Source organism: Palaemon carinicauda, chromosome 1 (assembly GCF_036898095.1).
Source record: "Palaemon carinicauda isolate YSFRI2023 chromosome 1, ASM3689809v2, whole genome shotgun sequence".
NCBI classification, from domain to species: domain Eukaryota; kingdom Metazoa; phylum Arthropoda; class Malacostraca; order Decapoda; family Palaemonidae; genus Palaemon; species Palaemon carinicauda.
Genome location: NC_090725.1, coordinates 112,981,529 through 113,004,087, shown reverse-complemented (window position 1 = coordinate 113,004,087; position 22,559 = coordinate 112,981,529). Strand labels below are relative to the sequence as shown.

The window sequence follows — 22,559 nt, the reverse complement described above, 5'->3', positions numbered from 1 at the left end:
TTTTTCCGACTCAAGTCTCCTGGAATGGAAGTCGTTCTCGTTCCGAGAAGGTTTTTGTGGAGATTGGTGTTTAGAATCATTCCCAGATACACCAGTCTCCTGGGAGGGAAGTAAGGAAGATTTCCGTAGGTTTACCCTGATCACTGGATCTTGGTAAAAAGACTTCAGAAGTTCCAGTGTAAAATGCAAGGTTGCCACTGAGTCTGCTAAGGTCAGTCAGTCGTCCCGAGAGAGCGGAGACAGAAGCTGATCCTGTGAGACCAGGATGGGTGTAGTGGAAAGACCGAAGCACAGTGCCTTGAACTGGTGTTTCTTGTTTGTCTAGACTGAATCTTCCAACCTTCCTAGATGGATGGTTTGGACCTGGGAGTAAGTGTCCTTCAGGTCCAGTGTGCAAATGAAGACCTGAGGTCTTAACCCTTGATCGAACTCCAACATGTTGTGGACATCGACCCAAAGGGACAGCTCCTTGGTGATCCTTTTGCATGGAAGATTGTCAACGCTGGAGTCTTGGCTCGTGTTGTAAAGGATCAGGCGCGATACCCAGTGTAAGAATTCTTCTCAGAGAGAATTTTTTTAAATGGAAGGCCACGCTTAGCCTTACCACGCACCCTGATGGGATTGATGCTATTCCTTAGAATAGAATCAATCTGGTGAATGTTAATCAATGGTTAACCGTTGGGTATCGTGGTTATTGTGCAGTTGGAGAGTGCTCGCAAGTAGTTCCCTGTTGGCAAGCCGCTGATGAGGGTTGTCGAACGTTTACCGATCACTTTAGTGTGATGGCAAACGGCCAGAAGCGAGAAGTATGTTGTATAACTTCTGATCTAGGAACTACAGGAAGCGGTTGACTAGTAAGTTCGAGTCACGAACTGCTGGAAAATAACCAATGACCGATGAATCGGTGGTCTGTGACCTGATGGCGAGTTCGAGATCAGCAAGCTGATTACTGTATGGTCCCCTCTGTTTGGTCAGAGATGAGCAAGCTGAAGATGGGCTGGTCAGAGATCAGCGAGCTGAGTTCAATGATCGAAGAAAGATGAGCTGCCCATCGGTGATCTAGTGATCAGCAAGCTGATGACTGGTTATTGACTAGCAATCGATGATTGGAAATGCTAGCAACTAGAGATCATTAGTCATTGGAGGGACTAGAGGTCAAAGATCGGCATTGAGCTAGCACTTGGCGATCTGGTGATCAGCGACCTAGCGATAAGTAAACTGTGAACTAGCCATCAGCAAACAGTGATCTAGAGATCAGTCTGTTGATGCTTTCCTGTTTGCTGCTAGTCGTTTGTCTTCAGAAGAGACAGGGACCAAGGATTCCCCGATTCGATTCCCTTGTTGGATGGAAACTTCGGGATCTTGAATCCTTCTGCGGAGCCTTATTCCTCTTTCCCGGTGGCAATGTTTATGTGCTTGCGGGGAGGAATGGGGCAATGGTGACCTGTCCAAAAAGTTTTATTCTTTTTTACTGACAATTGCGCGAGTGTATAGGTGAGTCTGCAGCGATGGCATACAGGATGATGCTGGTGCTTAATATCTGCCTGGAGAGCAGGCAAGCACTGGTTCTTAGGCAAGAGCTGGTGCATTGGATCTACGAGCCTTGACTCTTTGGCAAGAGCTGGCGGATGGATCCGGGATCGTGACTGCGCAGGAGGGCACAGGAAAGTGAGGAAGAGCGCTGGCGTGCAGTAAGGCACTGGGTAGTTTTGTGCATTCTCCCTAGAATGCACCGAAGCATGTGACTGGTTGCGCAAGAGTGGGAGCATTGGCGCGTGCGTGAGAGTAAACTTCAAACTCACATTCCTCTAGCTCTAGATAATAATAAATAAAGCTTTATGATTCCAGGGAAGTAAAAAATAAGGCCCTCGATTAAACGCAGAATAGTTTGAAGAGTACTACGTGGAGACTGATGGCGCGTACGTGCGGAAGACCATCGGCGTCCGCATGTAGAAGACCGTCAGCGTGTGCGGAAGGCTGTGCGCGCGCACTCAAGATTATTGGAGCGTACACGCGCAAAGGACGTCGGCGCGCGCCTGCGCGTAAAGCCGTCTGTGTGCGGTAGACTGTTGGCGCACGTGAAAGATACCATCGGCGCCCGCGCGCAAAAGAAAGTCGGCACGCACACGCGCAATACTGTTGGTGCGCACGCGGGAGACCCTAGGCGCTCGCGCGGGGAAGAAAGTCGGCCCGTGCGCGCGGAACTGTTGCCACACGCGCGTGTAAGACTATTAGGGCTCGCACAAGAGCATTGGCGCTTGCGCGCTTGGAAAATCGTCAGCGCGCGCGCAAGAGCATTGGCACTAGCGCTCGCGGAAAATCATCAGCGCACGCGCAGGAGACCATCAGCGCCCGCGCGTGGGAGACCATCGGCGCCCTGCGCGGAAGATCATCGGTGTGCGCGCGCGTACAAGACTGTTGGCGCGCGTGCGTACAAGACTATTGGCGCACACGCGGGAGACCATCGGTACCCGCGCGCGGAAGATCGTCGGCGCTCACGCGCATAAGAATGTTGGCGAGCGCGCGCACGGGAGACCATCGGTACCCCGGTGCGAGATCGTCGGCGCTCGTGCGTGTAAGACTGTCGGCAAGCGCGCGCGGGGGAAACCATCAGTACCCGCGAGCGGAAAATCGTCGGCGGTCGCGTGCGTAAGAATATCGGCGAGCGCGCGAAGGTAGCGCTAGTAGGTTGGCGGGTCAGCCGGTAGGTTGACCAGTGGCAGGACGATCAGGAACTGGGATATGCCCTTTAAAAAAGGATGAGCATCCACCGATGGGGACCGTAAGCAGGTCTGCGTTAGAGTCCAGGACCGAAGTCCAAAGGACTTCGTTGCAGCACAAGGTTGCGCAGGTAGATCGGTAGGTCAGCTGGCAGGACGATCAGGCTGCGCTGGAAGGTATGCTTGATCCTTCGAAGAGGTGTCTCTATGAGGCCTCTCCCGCGAACGAGAGGTGAATACTTCGTAGAAGAGACTTGAAGACAATCGTGATGACGCCCCTTAGGGCCGGTGGATCAGCAAGCTGACCTTAGCAGTAGCGATCCTCCGAAGAGGAGTCTCTATGAGTGGCCCCTCTCGCGAACGAGAGAGGTGAACACTTCGTAGAAGAGACTTGCCAAGACCGTGCTCCACCCCTGAAGGAAGAGAAACTCAGCAAGGGGGGAGAGAAGTCTGGCCGAAGGGCAGCAACAGCAGTCGAAGGCGATGAATTTATTAAGATATGGAAAGTTCTCTCTCTGAAGGGAGAAAAAACCTCACATCTGGGGAGAAAACTTCCCTTGGAAGGGAAGTTGTCCAACACCTGGAGGCGAACCTCCTTTAGCGTTCTAAGATGATCTGAAGTGCTGGCCATGTTGTCACGGGAGTACTTCTAAGAGAAGGGATGACGCCCATGATGACTTCCTCTGAGGGACGGCAGTGACAGCAGATTCCCCAGGCATAAACAGAACAGCTCTGCTTCGTTGGCACTCTTTAGTCGAACGAAGAAAAACTGCTTAGTTAACTGGGAAAATAAAATTAAATAATTATTTAACAGAAATTCCCTAGGGAGGAACTCCGAAGAGGAACCCCGAGGGAACAACATAAAATAAGAATTAAGTATTGCGCCCTTCCTTCCCCAGACAACAACCACGGGAGAAGGGGGGAGCGGAGTAACTGTAATAAATACAGAATTATAATTACAGTGAGCCCTCGCTACTTCGCGGTTCGACCATCGCGGATTCACGACTTCGCGGACTTTTTTAATTAAATACGGCATCCGATTTCATCAGCAAACCACTATTTTTGGGGGAAACATCATTTTATTCTAGAAAATTGCTACTCTTTAAATAGTTAATTGCACATTAAGAAAGCGTGTACTTTTGTTTTTAAATTTCGGGTGTGTTTTAAAAATCGAGTATTGTTGACATCTTTTTGTTTTACTTTTGGCTGTGATCAGATCAGCTGACGTCTAGCTGCCGGTCTCAAGAATATGCGCGGACGAAGTATTGTTTATACCACTTCTTAACTTATTCAAACCATCTACAGTGATCCCACGTTTATCGCGGTAGATAGGTTCCAGACCCGACCGCGATAGGTGAAAATCCGCGAAGTAGTGACACCATATTTAAGTATTTATTTAACATGTATATTCAGACTTTTAAAACCTTCCCTTGTACGTAGTACAGTTAACAAACTACCCTTTAATGTACAGTACACTTAATGCATGTACTACAGTACCCTAAACTAAAACAGGCACAAATATTAAAGGCGATTTTATATCATGCGTTTCCTAAACACGCCAAAAAGCACGATAAAAAATGGCAACCAATGTTTTGTTTACGTTTATCTCTGATCATAATGAAGAAACAAATGCATTTAGTGTAAACATCTGTGTATAGGTTAGTTTTTGCATCATTATATTGATTATACAGTATGTTGATTTTGTTATTACCAATGTTTTACTTAATTTTTCTTAGGACTTCCAAATGAAATGTTTTTCTTTATGATGCCGCCTGAAACGGCGGCGTCATAAAGTACGCTCCATCTTCGATCGTAATAAACAAACGAAGGCATTTAACGCGCATGATGAAAGTGATAAATGATGATATTACAGTAAAAGCTTTTAGAAAATATGTTATTACAAATATCATTTACCGTATCTATATAAAATCATACATACGTAGCAAAGCAGGAAAACAATTTATGAGAGAGAGAGAGAGAGAGAGAGAGAGAGAGAGAGAGAGAGAGAGAGAGAGAGAGAGAGAGAGAGAGTTGTTTTACGTACATAAATGTAAATTTTAAACAAAAAAATAGCCCCATTTCATATAAAATAGGTTATTACAAATATTTTATCTTATCATATTACAGTAGTCTGTATAATACTGTAAAGTTCAGTACAGTATGTTGTTGTTAGTCGTGGCGATGAAATTCTCACGAAACAAAAACACGGCATTCGATTACAACAGCTGATTCATTCTCTCTCTCTCTCTCTCTCTCTCTCTCTCTTCGTGTTATACAATACTTACATAAATGAAGAAACTAAAATTAGTTTTCTTAGTGTCAATTAAATACGAAACGAAAAAATTATGCCGAGTTTACATCCCTTTCAATCGTTGCTAAAAATACGGCATCCGATTTCATCAGCAAACCACTATTTTTTGGGAAACATCATTTTATTCTAGAAAATTGCTACTCTTTAAATAGTTAATTGCACATTAAGAAAGCGTGTACTTTTGTTTTTAAATTTCGGGTGTGTTTTAAAAATCGAGTATTGTTGACTTCTTTTTTATTTACTTTTGGCTGTGATCAGATCAGCTGACGTCTAGCTGCCGCTCTTGAGAGGGTACGAATACACTAACAAAGTATCGTTTATACCATTTCTTAACTTATTCAAACCGTCTATACAGTTGATATTACATAAGCACCAATGTGTTATAACCTATAAAATTTTCACAACACACTCACTCTCCCTCTCTCTCTCTCTCTCTCTCTCTCTCTCTCTCTCTCTCTCTCTCTCTCTCTCTCTCTCTCTCTCTCTCTCTCTCTCTCTCTCTCTGTTAATTTGTATTTTTCCTAACTATACAAACCTAGGCTATTTAATATGGGTAATTACTTTCGGCGTAGCTGAAATGACGAGCCATTAGAATTTTAACGAGGGTTTACTACCCCACCGCTGGTTAGCGGGGGGTAGGGGGAGTAGCTTGCTACCTCCCCCCCCCCCTCACACACACCTGTGATTGAGTTTACTTTGCTTAGAGGTAGGACTTCACGGGGTATAGGGCTGGCGGGCAAGTTTGATTAAATAGCTAAGGTTTGTATAGTTAGGAAAATACAAATTACCTACGAATTTGTCATTTGTTCCGTAATAGAAATACAAACCATGCTATTTAATATGGGTGACTCACCCCTTAGGAAGGGTGGTAAGTCCCGGCCAGTACTAGCTTTTGGCTTTGCCCGGGGACTCAGTATCCGAGTGTGTCAGCACTCAACAATAAGGAGTCCCTGCACCTTGCTAGAACCTTGCTGTGCAAGGGCTGCGGCCTACGTAAGCTGTGTGTGAAGGTATGAAGTGTGACCCGTCCTAGGTAGTTGACCTGAAGTCCTTTAGATGGCAATTTTAGGCTAGGACTCTCCCAATACCACCTCGTCAGGGTATGAGGACGTGACAGTATTAACTTAATACTAGGAGCACAAGGAAACATGGTTTACCTGCAGTGGTTAGAGGTCAGCTGTGCAGAGAACCCAGGATGCTGCTTTCCCCAAGAGAAGGAGGATAAAGAAAAGAATAAGGGCCAGACAAACCTTTTCATTCATGCAGACTAAGACCAGGTAACAATGCCCTCAACCTTCTGCTACTTGTCCATTAAGGAGCCTGAGGTTTTAAACCAGCTGTTGTGCAGCCATCACAGGGCCGATAGAGAACGTATCGAGCCTCCTGTGTGTCACGTCTTGCAGGTAGTGGGTTGTGAAGGTTGTCTGACGCTTTCACATTCCCGCTTGTAGAACCTGCGTCACTGAAAAAGTTCTTCTTGAAGGCCAGGGTCATAGCTACGCCCCTGACATCATGCGCTCTAAGGCGACATGAGGGAGGAGGGTCAGGATTCAGGGACAGATGGATCACCCTACGAATCCATGCCGAGATGGTATTCTTGGTGACCCTCTTTGTTCTCCCAGTGCTCACAAACAAATCTTGCGCTTGGGAACGAACTGCAGCCGTTCTTTTGAGATATAACCTCAGACTCCTTACTGGACACAGTAGGGGATGGTCTGGGTCATCTGTTACAGAACGAAGACTCGAAATCCGGAAAGGGTCGAATCGAGGGTCCGGTACTCCCGGATTCTGTGTCTTAGCAACAAACTCAGAGACGAATCTGAACGTTACCTCCCCCCCCCATCCAATTGCATGGGCGATGTCATACGAGAGACCATGAAGTTCACTGACTCGCTTGGCCGAGGCCAAAGCTAGTAAAAACACCGCCTTCCGAGTTAGGTGGCGATCTGAAGCCTGGCGTAATGGTTCGTAGGGAGGTCTCTTAAGAGGCCTGAGAACTTGAACCACGTTTCATGGAGGAGGTCTCACTTCCGACTGAGGGCAGGTAATTTCATATTTTCGTATGAGTAGGGAAAGTTCCGGCGAGGAAGAAATGTCCACTCCTTTGAGCCTGAAGGCTAGACCTAAGGCTGAGCGATAACCTTTCATTGCCGAGACTGAAAGGCGCATTCTTCCTGCAAACATACGAAGAACCCCGCTATTGCTGGAATAGTGGCATCGAGTGGAGAGATACCCCTTCCACGACACCACCCACAGAAAACTCGCCACTTTGCCTGGTAGACCCCTGCGGATGACCTACGCAGGTGTCCAGACATCCCGTTCGCAACTTGTTGCGACCATCCTCTCTCAGTGAGGAGATGCTGGATAGTCTCCAAGCGTGAAGTCGAAGCGAAGCTGCAGCTTTGTGAAAGATGTTGGCATGTGGTTTGAGTAGCTTGTGTCGCAGAGGGAGTTCTCCGGAAGTTCCGTTAGGAGTTGCAGAAGGTCCAGAAACCATTCCGCGTGATGCCATAGCGTAGCTATAACAGGTCATCGAGAGATTGACCGATATTCTGGTCTTGTTGAGCACCCTCCTCTTCAGACAGAACGAGGGAAAAGCGTACACGTCGGTGCTGTCCTACCGTTGTTGGAAGGCATCTTGCCAGAGTGCCTTAGGATCCGGGACTGGGGGGCAATACAGCGGGAGCTTGAAGTTCAGCGCTGTAGCAACAGATCCACAGTCGGGGAACCCCACAAAGTCAGGACTTTGTTGGCTACTGGATGATCCAAGGACCACTCGGTACTCACGATCTGAGACGCTCTGCTCAGACTGTCGGCGAGCACATTCCCCTTGTCTGGAATGAAGCGAGCCGATAGTGGAATCGAGTGGACTTCGGTCCATTTCAGTATCTCTACTGAGAGATGGAATAGCTGCTTTGAAAAGGTACCTCCTTGCTTGTTGATGTAAGCCACTACTGTGGTGTTGTTGCTCATCACACCACAGCGTGATCCGCCAGGTATTGTTGGAACTGTTGAAGGGCCAGGAAAACGGCCTTCATCTCTAGCAGATTTATCTGGAGGCACTTTTCCGATTCTGACCACAGGCCCGAGGTCCTGTGGTACAGAACGTGGTCCCCCCCCCCCCCTTCCTTTGAGGTGTACGAAAACAGCATCCAATCCGGGGGGAAGGACGAGAAGATCCACTCTTCTTCGTAGGTTCTCGTCTGTCACCCACTACTGGCGGTTTGTCCGTTCTGCAGGATCCATAGGGATCATGATGTCCGGGAAATTGCAGCCTTGATTCCACCAGGACCTGAGTCGCCACTCGAGAGACCTCATCCTGAGGCAACCGTTGAGAACTAGACGAGCCAAGGGTGAAAGGTGACCGAGGAGACGTAACCGCTTGGGTTGGAAGCTCTTCTCGTCTGAGGAAAGGTCTTGCGACTCTTCTCAGCCTTGCTATCCTGTCGTCTGATGGAAAGGCTTAGTGGAGATTGGTGTCTATAATCATGCCTAGGTGAACCACTCTTTGATTGGGGAGCAGAGAGGACTTCTCAAGACTTACCATGATCCTTAGATCCTGGCAAAGTCCTAGAAGTTTGTCTCGGTGTCAAAGAGGGAATGACTCCGAGTCTGCTAGGATCAGGCAGTCATCCAGATAATGGAGGAGACGGATGCCGATCCTGAAGTCCACGATGATATTAGGGTGAACACTCTGGTGAAACCCTGTGGTACTGTGGAGAGACCGAAACACAGCACCTTGAACTGGTACTCCTTGTTGTCTAAGCTGAATCCTAAGTACTTCCTTGAGGACGGATGCACTGGGATCTGGAAGTACGCGTCCTTCAGATCCAGTATACACATGAAGTCTTACGGTTTTACTGCAAGACTGACTGTGTCTGCGGTCTCCATGCTGACCGGAGTTTGCTTTAATCTGGACCTCTGCCCACAGAGCTCGCCCCTTGCTGATCCCATGGCAAGGGGGCTAAATGACACCGGATTCGTCCTCAGGGGAGGTAGAGATGTTGTGAACGGGACGCGATATCCCTGACTGATTACGGAAATCGTCCAGGAATCGGCCTTTAGTTGCTGCAACCTGTCTGCCCAACCTTGTAGGCATCCCCCCACAGACGGACATGCAGGGGAACTGCCAATACTAGCGTTTGCGGCCTCGGCTGCTCCCTCTAGGATTCTTCCCTCCCCTGGGGAACTTCTTGCCTTTCTTGTCCTTGACCGGAGAGGGCTTAGACCCAACTGTCTTAGCTGCCGTTGTTTTGGTGGGACGTGGCTGCTAAGGTGCTGGAGGTTTATAGGGCTTGAATGTCAAAGCCCAATGTAGGAGGGAGTCATGGTGACTTCCTACACCTCTCAGCTGCCTGCTTCCCGTCCTTAGGCTCAAACAGGTTCATTCCCCTAACGAAAGAATGTCTGAGCCTGTAGATTTTGGTGCTAGGGGACTCCCAGTATTGTCTTGGAGTCCTTTGACTCCCTCCTGGGCGGGATGCAGGACTCCAACAACGACAGAGGCCGGCTCTTCTCCACCCTTATTCGAGAAGACTTTACCGCGCGAGGTGGGGTTTCCCCCAATGGTGTGATTGGGGAACGTCTCACCTCCCGTGACTCTCCTGAGGGCGGGAAATCCTCGTCCGAAGGTGAGGGACAAAAGTCTGAGGGGGGAGAGTGCCTGCCTCGAAGACTTACGAGGAGACAAGTACGTCCTCGGAGAAGTTACCTCGTCCGAAACTCCTCTCTTCCTCTTCGGGGGAGTATATGCAGCCAAGGATTTGTGGTTCAACTTAGAGAGAACAGCTTGAAAACTAGTACTACCGCTCTGATTAGAGTCACAAACTAGGCTGCTGGCTGACAGCTGCGCTGTCAGACACTCCCTCCGGAGGGGAAGTAGCCTGTAAAAAGATAAGGAAGGCATGTCCCTGGACCTTTCTGGAACCTTCCCCCTACCGGCAAGCGCGCTGTTCTGTGCTTGGGGGAGGGGGGGGGGTGGAGGGGGAGGGGGGGGAATGTGGTAATGGCGCCCTTACCGCCCGTTGTCCGGCAGCGATGGGGAATGCCCGGGAGAGACTGTCGAAGCGCGCAGGCGAGACTTCATAGAGTGCGCAGGAATCAGATTGACGTGCAGGATCAGAATAAAGAGCCCGTGCGGGGCAGAATGTTGGCATCGGCGTGCGCGCATACATCGGAGCGCGGGTGCGCGGAAAACTATCGGCGCGTGCCCGGGAGACCATTGGTACCCGTGCGCGGAAAAGATCGGCGGCGCTTGTGCGCGTAAGAAGATCGTCGGCGCTTGTAGATCGTCAGCGCTTGTAGATCGTCAGCGCTTGTAGATCGTCGGCGCTTGCGCGAGTAAGAAGATCGTCGGCGCTTGCGCGCGTAAGAAGATCGTCGGCGCTTGCGCGCGTAAGAAGATCGTCGGCGCTTGCGTGCGTAAGAAGATCGTTGACGCTTGCGCGCATAAGAAGATCGTTGACGCTTGCGCGCATAAGAAGATCGTCGGCGCTCGCGCGCGTTAGATCGGTGAGCGCGTGCGTGCACGCGAAGTGCACTCGCGCATGTGAAGGTAGCGGTGTGCGCGCGGGAAACCCTCGGTACCCTCGCGCGAAAGTAGATCGTCGTCGCTTGCGCGCGTAAGAAGATCATCGGCGCTTGAGCGCGTAAGAAGATCGTCGGCACTTACGCGCGTTAGATCGCACGAAGGTAGCAGTGCGCGCGCGGGAAACCATCGGTACCAGAGCGCGGAAGAAGATCGGCGAACGCGCGCGTGAAACCACCGGTACCCGCGCACGGCGAACGCGCGAGCGTGCTAGGTTGAAGGGTCAGCTGGCAGGACGATCAGGAACTGGGATGTGTCCTTAAAGAAAGGGTGAACATCCCCCGATGAGGACCGTTAGCAGGTCTGCTTTAGAGTCCAGGACCGAAGTCCTTGTTGCAGCGCCAGGTTGCGCTGGTAGATCGGTAGGTCAGCTGGTGAGTGATGGTGCGCAGGAGAACTCTGGAGCACAGGTGAGTGCCTGTGCGTTACCTCAGGGAAACTCCAACGATGTGTGCTGGCGCGCTGGCAAGAACATCCATCGATGTCTGCTGGCGCGCAGGTGAATGATGGCGCGCAAATCACTGGAGCACTGGTGAGCGCCTGTGCGCTATCTCAGGAAACTCCAACGATGTGTGCTGGCTCGCAGGTGAGCACTGGCGCGCTGTAGCAGGAACATTCCTCCAGCGCAGGTGAGTGCGGGTGCGCTTTGTCAGAAATCTCCAACAAAGTGCGCTGGCGCGCAGGAGAAACCTGGCGCTTAAGGGAAGTATGTGCAGTATTTGCCCATACGCCCTTTTTGCTTCGAAGGGATCGATGCCTGTTTAACAACAGGATGCGTTGGTGCTCACAGCAAGACAGCAGTCAGGAACGGCGACGGCAGGTCAGCAGGTTTAAGAGATCGCAAACGATCTGCGGAGAGGTCCAGATCAGCAAGCTGACCTTATCAGGAACAATCCTCCAAAGAGGAGTCTCTATGAGTGGCCTCTCTCGCGAACGAGAGAGGTGAACACTTCGTAAAAGAGACTTGAAGACACTCGTGATGGCGCCCCTTAGGGCCGTTGGATCAGCAAGCTGACCTATAAGGAGCAATCCTCCGAAGAGGAGTCTCTATGAGTGGCCTCTCTCGCGAACGAGAGGTGACACTTAGTAGAAGAGACCTGAAGACACTCGTGGTGATGCCCCCTGACCTTATCAGGAGCGATCCTCCGAAGAGGAGTCTCTATGAGTGGCCTCTCTCGCGAACGAGAGAGGTGAACACTTCATAAAAGAGACTTGCCAAGACTGTGCTCCACCCCTGAAGGAAGAGAAACTCAGCAAGGGGGGAGAAAAGTCTGGCCGAAGGGCAGCACAGTAGTTGACGGCGATGAATTATTAAGGTATGGGTAGTTCTTCCTCTGCAGGGAGAAGATCTCACACCTGGGGAGGAAACCTCCCTCGGAAGGGAAGTTACCCAACCCCTGGAGGCGAACCTCCTTTAGCGTTCTAAGATGATCTGAAGTGCTGGCATGTTGTCCCGGGAGCACTTCTAAGAGAAGGGATAACGCCCATGATGACATCCTCAGAGGGACGGCAGCGACAGCAGATTCCCCAGGCATGAACAGGACACCTCTGCTTCATTGGCACTTTTTAGTCAAACTAAGAAAAACTGCATAGTTAACTGGGAAAATAAAATTAAATAATTATTTTAACAAATTCCCCAGGGAGGAACTCCGAAGAGTAACCCCGAGGGAATAGCATAAAATAAGAATTAAGTATGTGCCCTCCTCCCCCAGCTGAACATTCACGGGAGAAGGGGGAGGGCGGAGTAACTGTAATAAAAACAGAATTATAATTATCTAAATCATCTAAGAATGTTCACTAATAGTGAGAACCACTGACCCCCCCGACGGGAAGTGCTCCCCACGGAGAAAGCTGAAAAGTTAAAAATACAATTAGATTCCATTAGAAATAATTGATACAAATAAACGGAATAGCAACCCAACCCACAACGGGAAAGGAGCTTCCGTAATAGTACGTAGTTGTAGTAAGGGGTGAACGACCTTGAGTAGAGAGAGACCGTAGTCATCTAAAAACGTCCACATTCCCTTCGCTGAGAATCCAAGTTTCCCGTAGGAAAAGAGGAACAGCGAAGATAATAGAAGAGAGTCCAGCGTTGACGATTCCCTGCGGAGGCCGATTTAACGGATATGCCGAAGGAAAGACCGAAGGACCAAGAGGGAGAGGTCGTTCCCCACGAAGTGGAACTGTGTTGGCCTTGCACTACGCAAGTGTCGTTGTCGTACATCACACACACAGCACCAACACTGAAAAGAAAACTTACTACATTTCTATACACAAATATATACATAAACATAAAGAATGTTTATATATATACAGTGATACCTCGGTACTCGACCATAATCCGTTCGAGATCCGTGTTCGACCTCCGATTTGTTCGAGTACCGAATTTTTTTTCCCCATAAGAAATAATGGTATATATTCTATTCCGTTCCCAAGCACTCGAACAGGCCCAAAATATTAATAAAACGTGTACCTAAACAACAATAATTATCTAAATGTGTATGAAATTGGTCAGAAAATCCTATAAAACAATTTTAAACCATTTACTGTACTAAAATAAAACAATTTTAAACCATTTTCTGTACTGTAGTGAACATACCTTTGAGCAGCGGTTCGATGGCATACAGGGATGGATGTGGAGAGGATGGAAGGGGGAGGTTACTGCTTGGAAGGAGAGTCCCCTTCCATGATGTGGCAGGGTAGTTCTCCTTCAGGAGTTGTTTCTCTCTCCAATGAAAGGGTGGGCAGATCTATTTCAGGGGTTTCTTCTCTTCTTTGTCTCTTCTTTGGAGGAGAAACAGGCTTTGATGTAGCAGCTTTCTTTTCTTTTGTGAAAAACTGGTCTATTGTTAATTGTTTCTTCCTCCTCTGCAGTATTCTTCGAAAATGATACATGACACTATCATTAAACATATGCACTGCCCGGTTTGCTACTGCAATTTCTGGGTGGTATTTTTCAGCAAAAGCCTGCACATCTGCCCACTTGGAACAAATTTCATTGATGAGAGAACTTGGAACATCCTCCCTTACCTCATCCTCTTCTGAAGATTCCTGCTCCACAATCAGATCCTGCTGCTGTTGTTGTTGCAGGTGCAACAATTCCTCCACAGTCAACTCGGTAGAATGGCTTTCTACAAGCTCATCAATATCATCCTTGTCGACCTCAAGCCCCAAACTCCTGCCCATGACAACAATTTCCTCAACGACATCAGTGTCATCAGAAATTACAGGGGTAGCAGTGCTTGGACCCGCCTCTGGTTGGAAACCTTCAAACTCCCTCTCTGTGACACATGATGGCCACAGCTTACGCCAGGCAGAGTTCAATGTCCTATAGGTCACACCTCGCCAAGCTTGGTCAATCATGTTAACAGAGTTGAGGATGCTGAAGTGTTCCTTCCAGAATTCCTTTAGGGTCAACTTCGTGTCACTGGTCACTTCAAAACACTTTCTGAAAAGGGCCTTGGTATAGAGTTTTTTGAAGTTTGAAATGACCTGTTGGTCCATGGGCTGGAGTATGGGAGTAGTATTGGGGGGCAAGAATTTGATTTTGATAAAGCTGTATTCTTCTTTCAAGTCATCCTCGAGACCTGGAGGATGTGCAGGAGCATTGTCCATAACCAGAAGACATTTCATTGGCAAGCTCTTTTCAATGAGGTAAGCCTTAACCTGGGGGGCAAACACTTCGTTTATCCACTCAGTAAAGAATTGTCTTGTGACCCAAGATTTAGTGTTCGAGCGCCACATAACTGGTAGTGCACTTTTACAAATATTATTTCGTTTGAACACCCGGGGGTTGTCCGAGTGGTACACTAACAAGGGTTTGATCTTGCAATCGCCACTTGCATTTGCACACAGCAACAATGTTAGCCTATCTTTCATTGGCTTGTGACCTGGCATCTTCGTCTCGTCCTTGGTAATGTACGTATTGGCTGGCATTTTCTTCCAAAATAACCCAGTCTCATCACAATTAAAGACTTGTTGTGCGATCAAATTTTGTTCATTTATGTACCGATCGAATTCCCCCACGTATTTATCGGCTGCAATTTGATCCGAACTAGCTGCCTCCCCATGCCTAGTAACACGATGAATACCTGTTCTATTACGAAACTTTTCAAACCAACCCCTGCTCGCTTTAAATGTAAATGAATCACTTTCACTGGTACTCGGACTTTTCTTCACTAATTCTTCATAGATATGCAACGCTTTTTCACAAATGAACGCTTCACTAACACTTTCCCCGGCCAACTGTTTTTCTTTAATAAATATTAAAAGCAACTTTTCCATCTCCTCAATCACTTGTGGCCTTTGCTTAGTTACCGCCGTAACTCCCGTTGCAACATTCGCCTTCTTAATCATTTCTTTATGCTTTAAAAACGTAGAAATGGTCGACTTCGCCATTCCGTATTCTACCGCTAAATCGGACACTCGTACACCATTCTCATATTTCGCTATAATTTCCTTCTTCAACTCGATCGTTGTTCGCACTGTTTTCCTCTTCTCCTTCCCCTTAACACTCATTACTTTCTTGGGACTCATTATGAAAGCTAAAAAAGCAATTAAAAGCACTGAAAATCACTAAATCACAACGAATGCTGATCGCGCGTTGTCTGAGTGACGCTCTCGAGAGAACTGATGCTTCCCGAACAAGCGAGAGTGGCCGAGATGGCGCGATCATCACAAAGCCCATGCGGTCGTCACGTGTTCGGCTGGTCGAGTACCGAATTTTTGGTCGAGCACCGCAGCAAAAATTTCTCGAAAATTTTGGTCGAACTCCGAATTGTTCGAGTATAGAGTCGTTCGACTACCGAGGTATCACTGTATTACAAGAAAAAGTTAAAAGACAAAAAGCATTAACGGCTGTCAAAGAGGCGAGGGTGAAAGCGGACACGTCCGACTACCACCCGAGCCGATAGCAAAGTGAACTCAATCACAGGTGTGTGTGAGGGGGGGAGGTAGCAAACTAACCCCCCTACCCCCCACTAACCAGCGGTGGGGTAGTAAACCCTTGTTAAAATTCTAATGGCTCGTCATTTCAGCTACGCCGAAAGTAATTACCCATATTAAATAGTGTGGTTTGTATTTCAGTTACGGAACAAACCCCTATCAAATAGCGTGGTTTGTATTCCAGTTACGGAACAAATACAAATCTAAAAGTACTTATTACTAAAAGCAAAGTTTTCATCCAATACCTACCTTGTCGCTATTCCAATAACAGCTGCACGATCAGTGGGCTGGGATGCAGTTGCCAGCATGTGTGGCAAGTCGAGCCAACCTTCTCGATCAGTCAAGGAAAAGCACAAAAGAACTGCATCCACGCCTTCTCTACATGCCTGATGGAATCGTTACCAATTATGAAGTTAAAAATCTCAGAATATTCAAACATTTTAAAAGGTCCCTCTACAAGAACACATTAAGAAAGAAGGTACTCAACTCAAAAAAATTTTGAGATAAAAAATGACAAATTCGAAGATAATTTGTATTTTTCCTAACCATACAAACCTTAGCTATTTACATTGGGTTTACCTTTTAGCGTAGCTGAAATGACGAGCCAATAGTTTTTAACGAGGGTTAATTACCCCGGCGCTAGTTAGCAGGGGGTAGGGGAAGGGTAGCTTGCTACCCCTTCCCCCCCCCACACACCGGTGATTTGCTTCACCTCACTTAGAGGTAGGACTTGACTTGGGGGCCAGGGATGGCGGGCACATATGTGTAAATAGCTAAGGTTTGTATGGTTAGGAAAAATACAAATTATCTTCGAATTTGTCATTTGTTCCGTAACTGAAATACAAACCACGCTATTTACATTGGGTGACTTACCCCTTAGGAAGGGTGGAAAGTCCCCAGCCTTACTGACTTCGGCTTTGCCCGGGGGCTCAATCCCTCAGTGAGCATCACTTGAGAAAAGGAGCCCCTGCACCTCACAAGTTCCTTGCATCGCTAGGAACGAGTGGCCTACATAAGTTGTGTGTGGAGGAAAGTGTGACTCGTCTTATGAAGTTGACCTTGAGACCTTTAGATAGGAATCTAGGACAGTATTAAGCTTAATACTAGGAGCACAAAGAAGCATGGGTTACCTGCAGAAGTCGAGGTCATCTATGCGAGGACCAGGATGCTGCTTCCCCAAGAGAGGGGAGAATGAAGAAAGAAGTAAGGGTCAGACATACTCTTTCATTCACGCAGACTAAAACCGGGTAACAACACCCTAAACCTACTGCTACTTGTCCAAAAATGAGCCTGAGGTTAGACCAGCTGTTGTGCAGCCACCACAGGGCCGATAGAAAACGTATCGAGGCTCCTGTGGGTCACTTCTTGCAGGTAGTGGGCTGTGAAGGTCGTCTGACGCTTCCAGACCCCAGCTTGAAGTACCTGCGTCACAGAGAAGTTTCTCTTGAAGGCCAGGGACGTAGCAACACCCCTGACATCGTGTGCCCTAGGGCGACGTGACGGAGGAGGGTCTGGATTCAAGGCATGGTGGATAACCCTTCGAATCTAAGCTGAGATGGTGTTCCTGGTGACCCTCCTCTTAGTCCTGCCATTGCTCACAAACAAAGCTCGCACTTGAGGACGGACTGCAGCGTTCTCTTCAAGTAGTGCCTCAGACACCTCACTGGACATAGTAGCAGCTGGTCTGGGTCACTTGTTACAGAGCGGAGACTCGCGATCCTGAAAGAGTCGAACCGAGGATCCGGCACTCCAGGATTCTGAGTCTTGGCTCCAAACTCAGGGACGAAACTGAACGTTACCTCCCCCCATCCCCTTGAATGGCCGATGTCGTACGAGAGACCATGAAGTTCACCAACCCGCTTGGCCGAAGCCAAAGCGAGTAGGAAAGCCGTCTTCCAAGACAGGTGGCGATCGGAGGCCTGGCGTAATGGTTCGAAGGGAGGTCTCTTAAGAGCCCTGAGGACCCGAACCACGTTCCAAGGAGGAGGTCTCACTTCCGACTGGGGGCAGGTAAGCTCATAGCTACGTATGAGTAGAGAGAGTTCTAGCGAGGAAGAAATATCCACGCCTTTCAGCCTGAAGGCAAGCTTAAGGCTGAGCGATAGCCTTTCACTGCCGGAACTGAAAGGCGCATCTCCTCCCGCAGATAAACGAGGAAGTCTGCTATTGCTGGAATAGTGGCATCGAGTGGAGAGATACCCCTTCCACTACACCAACCACAAAAGACTCTCCACTTCGCCTGGCAGACTCCCTCAGAGGACCTTCGCAGGTGCCGAGACATTCTCTCCGCAACCTGTTGTGAAAAGCCTCTCTCCGTGAGGAGACGCTGGATAGTCTCCAGGCGTGAAGCCAAAGCGAGGCCACGGCCTTGTGAGGGACGTAGGAGTGGGGTTGTCTGAGAAGCTCGTGTCGTGGAGGAAGTTCCCTCGGGAGCTCCGTTAGGAGCAGCTGAAGGTCCGGGAACCATTCCGCGTGATGCCATAGCGGAGCTACCAGTCATTGAACAGTTGACCGATAGTCTGGTCCTGTTGAGCACCCTTCTCATCAGACAGAACGGTGGGAAGGCGTACACGTCGATGTTGTCCCACCGTTGCTGGAAAGCATCTTGCCAGAGTGCCTTGGGGTCCGGGACTGGGGAGCAGTACAGAGGCAGCTTGAAGTTCAACGCTGCCGCGAACAGGTCCACAGTCGGGGAACCCCACAAAGTCAGGACTTTGTTGGCTATCTGAGGATCCAAAGACCACTCGGTACTCGCTATCTGCGAGGCCCTGCTCAGACTGTCGGCAAGCACATTCCTCTTGCCAGGAATGAAGCGAACTGATAGTGTTATCGAGTGGACTTCGGTCCACCTCAGAATCTCTACTGCAAGATGGGATAGCTGCTGCGAAAAAGTGCCTCCCTGCTTGTTGATATAAGCCACTACCGTGGTGTTGTCGCTCATCACCACCACGGAGTGACCCGCCAGGGTCCGTTGGAACTGCTGAAGAGCCAGAAAGATGGCCTTCAATTCTAGCAGGTTGATGTGCAGGCACTTTTCTGATTCTGACCAAAGGCCTGAGGCCCTCTGGTTCAGAACGTGCGCCCCCCACCCTTCTTTTGACGCGTCCGAAAACAGAGTCAATTCCGGGGGGAGGACGAGAAGACTCACTCCGTTCCGCAGGTTCTCGTCGACCAGCCACCACCGCAAATCCGTCCGTTCCAAAGATCCCATCGGGATCAGAATGTCCGGAGAATCGGATCCTTGATTCCACCGAGACTTGAGCCGCCACTGTAGGGATCTCATCCTGAGGCGGCTGTTTGGAACCAGACGAGCCAGGGAGGATAGGTGACCTAAGAGACACAACCACGACTGGGCGGGGAGCTCTTCTCGCCTGAGGAAGGGTTCCGCCACCCTCCTCAGCCTTGCTATCCGGTCGTCTGATGGAAAGGCTTTGTGGAGATTGGTGTCTATCAGCATGCCTAGATAAACCAGTCGTTGGGATGGCTGCAGAGAGGACTTCTCGAGGTTTACCACGATCCTCAAATCCTGGCAAAGACCTAGAAGCCTGTCTCGGTGCCGAAGAAGGGTCGACTCCGAGTCTGCTAGGATCAGCCAATCGTCCAGATAACGAAGGAGACGAATGCCGTTCCTGTGTGCCCAAGATGAAATCAGGGTGAACACTCTAGTGAACACCTGAGGAGCTGTGGAGAGACCGAAACACAGCACCTTGAACTGGTAGGTCTTGTCGCCTAGGCAGAATCTTAGATACTTCCTGGAAGACGGATGGATTGGAATCTGGAAGTACGCGTACTTTGGATCTAGTGTGCACATGAAGTCTTGTGGTCTCACCGCAAGTCTGACCGTGTCCGCTGTCTCCATGCTGAACAGGGTTTGCTTGACAAACCCGTTTAGAGCCGAGAGGTCAATGACAGGTCTCCAGCCTCCAGACGCCTTCTTTACAAGAAAGAGTCGACTGAAGAAGCCTGGGGAGCCGTCCACGACCTCCTGGAGAGCACCCTTCTTTAGCATGGTCTCGACTTCGGCCCGAAGGGCCAGCCCCTTTGCCGACCCCGTGGCATAGGAACTCAACGACACTGGATTCGCTGTCAGGGGATGTTGAGATGTTGTGAACGGGACGCGATAGCCTTGGCCGATCACTGAAACCGTCCAAGCATCGGCCCCGTGTTGCTGCCACCTGCGGACGCAACGCTGAAGGCATCCCCCCACAGGTGGACACGCAGGGGGACTGCCACCCCTAGGGTTTGCGGCTGCGGCCGCTACCCCTAGGAGTCTTGCTTCCCCTGGAGGACTTGCCGCCCCTCTTGACCTTGGCTGGAAAGGGCTGGGGCTTAGACACCACTTTCTTAACTGCCGGTGCCTGCTTCGGAGCCTTACGAGGCTGCTGCTGCTGTTGCGGCGGAGCTGGAGGCTTATAGGGCCGAGCTGTAAGGGCCCTATGGAGGAGGGAGTCCGTGCTAGATTTCCTCCACCTTTCAGCCGTTCGCTCCATGTCCTGTGGCTCGAACAGATTCTCCCCAAGAAGGGAAGCATGTCTGAGCCTACACACATCCACGGCGGGGACCTTCGGATGGAATCTCTCGGTCACCGCATCGCGCCGCTTCAACACCGAGTTGGCCCACAGGGTGGTGACCTGTGCGCCAAAAACTCGATGGAGCGGGTGCCCGAGAGTAATTAGTTCTCCAGGGCCTTCCTATTGGTCTCCTTAGACAAGTCCTCGGAGCGCAATAGGATGCCCAGAGTTCCTAGCCAAAAATCCAACCACGAAGTGGCCTGCATGGCGCACTTCGCGACCTTCTCATGGCTCAGGATCTCCGACACCGAGAACGACACCTGCCGGGCAGAGAGCTTTTCATGGGGAACTCCCTTCGCCAGCTCCTCCATGGAGTGATGGAGAGGAAGAGCGAGACTGGACTCACCCAAGATCTCAAAATACCTCCTCTGCTGGAGACGAGGAGGAGGGATTGTTTGTTCCCGGCAGAGGAACGACTGGAGAAGGCAAGAATCGCGAGCTGGGCGTTGGCCCTGGCTCTGGCACTCTTCAGACCCCGAGACCAGGGCAGAGCCGCACTGGACTTAGGGGCTTTCCGAACGTCGAACACTTCGTCCAAGATTGTGTCCTTGCCTTCTCGGGGGGCGATCACGGGGTCCATGAGCCCATTGAGTTGCCTCATCAGGCTCAGAACCTGCCAGAAGGCATGTTCAGATTCCTGCTGATCTCCTCCTTGCGGGCTGGCAGCTAAGTCTCCTGTCCCCGGAATCTCTTCCTGGGGTGAAGCGTGGACATTCCCCCAGGGAGCCGCGGGTTCCTGGCGAATCCTCGAAGATGATTTCGGGATGGTCTTGGAGTCCTTGGATTCCCTCCTGGGAGGGATACAGGATCCCAACAAAGAGGTTCGATGAGCCCCTTCCGCATGAGACGATTCTCCTCCATGAAGAGAAGGCTCCCCCCTTGGTGCTGAGGGGAAGACTATCGCTTCACTGGACTCACCCGAAAACGGAAAAGCCTCGTCCACTGGAGAAGGAGAAAACGCTCGAGCAGGGGAAGGGGCCTTCCCGACAGACCTCTTAGGAACCAACTTCGCCCTGGGGGAAGTCACTACGAAGTCCACTCCTCTCTTTCTCTTCAGCGTAGGTGAGGCAGCCGTTGGCTTGTTGCCCTGATCGGCGAGTGCTGGTTTCATTACCCTCACTAACGCCCGCATCAGAGGACCAAACCAAGTCTGTTGTTCCACGGACACAGAGTCCGAAATCCTCGCTGGAGGGAAAGGGATCGGGCGATCCTTTGGAGTGGACACCACTGGACCTGCCTGAAAAGAAAGGGGGGAAAAAAGACGCACTGACCTCTCTGAAGTGTCTTCCCTGTCTTGCACAACAGTCCTGCATTTAGATGGAGGTGATCCAGAGCGCTGTCTGGGAACACGCGTTCCTGCTGCTATCTCTGGCTGTGAAATTCGGCGCGAACGGTGGTCGCGCGAGCGCGCAGGCGAGCGGTCGTGCGGGCGCGCAGGCGAGTGGGCGCGAGGGTGTACAGGCGAACGAGCGCGTGGGCGAGCCGACGAACGAATGCGTTGGCGCGATGGCGAGGGAACACGTTGCCGCGTGGGCGAGTGAGAACGTTCCGAAGATCGCTGGCGACGTTGGTCAGGAGACCTGTAGCGCGAGGGAGAGCGATTGCGAGCAGGCGATCGGTGGTGCGCTGGCGAACGCTGGTGCGCAGGTGAGCGATGGCGCGTTGGCGAGCGATAGCGCGCAGGTCGCGCAGGCGAACGATCGCGCGAGGGAGAGCTAGCAGAGGGCGAACCATGTCCTTCCAGAATCTCTGGGCGACGGCGCGTTGGAGACCCCATGTGCTCAGGCGGTAAGTCACACGGGCGATCCGGAGATCGCCGATGTTCAGGTGATCGCTGACGCGTAGGAGAACCCTGACGAGCAGGCGATTGTAGAATCGTCTGTGAACGCTGGCGAGCAAGAGGGCGACGCGTGAAATCCTGTGAAGGAACAGTCGGCGCGGCGCGGCGCGTTCACGAACAGGGACAGGAAGCGAGTAGGCGCGTGGGCGAACATGTGCTTTAGAAACACTCGCTGGAGAACGCGGGCGATGTTGAGCAGGAACAAGCTGAGGATCGCGAGAGCGCTCAGGAGACTGATGGCGCGCAGGGCGCCCAACAGGGACTGCAGGATATTCAGAGACCACAGGGGACCGCTGGCGAGCAAGAGGGCGATGATCCTCAGAAGAGCACTGACGAACAGGAGAGCGCTGACGATCAGAAGAGCGCTGACGAGCAGGAGAGCGCCTGTGCGCTAACACTGCAGAAGGGCGAGCAGGGGATCGCTGTCGCGCTGAGCGCTCTTCAGGAACAACAGGTTGAAGGATGTCCTCAGGAGAGCGCTGGCGAGAAGGAGGGCGAACATCAGGAGAGCGCCGGCGAACATGTGAGCGCTGACGAGCAGGAGAGCATTGACGAGCAGGAGAGCGCTGACGAGCAGGAGAGCGCT

At 50.5% G+C, this 22,559-nt stretch overlaps 1 protein-coding gene across 1 annotated transcript in view; it reads right to left on the bottom strand.

Moving 5' to 3' along the window:
* Window positions 1-22,559, bottom strand: part of LOC137651024 (ciliogenesis and planar polarity effector 2-like) — a 96,876-nt gene that overhangs the window by 27,707 nt on the left and 46,610 nt on the right. Inside the window, exon 5 of the mRNA XM_068384166.1 lies at window positions 15,812-15,948. Within this exon, the coding sequence (XP_068240267.1) occupies window positions 15,812-15,948 (137 nt within the window). The remainder of the gene's footprint in view (window positions 1-15,811; window positions 15,949-22,559) is intronic.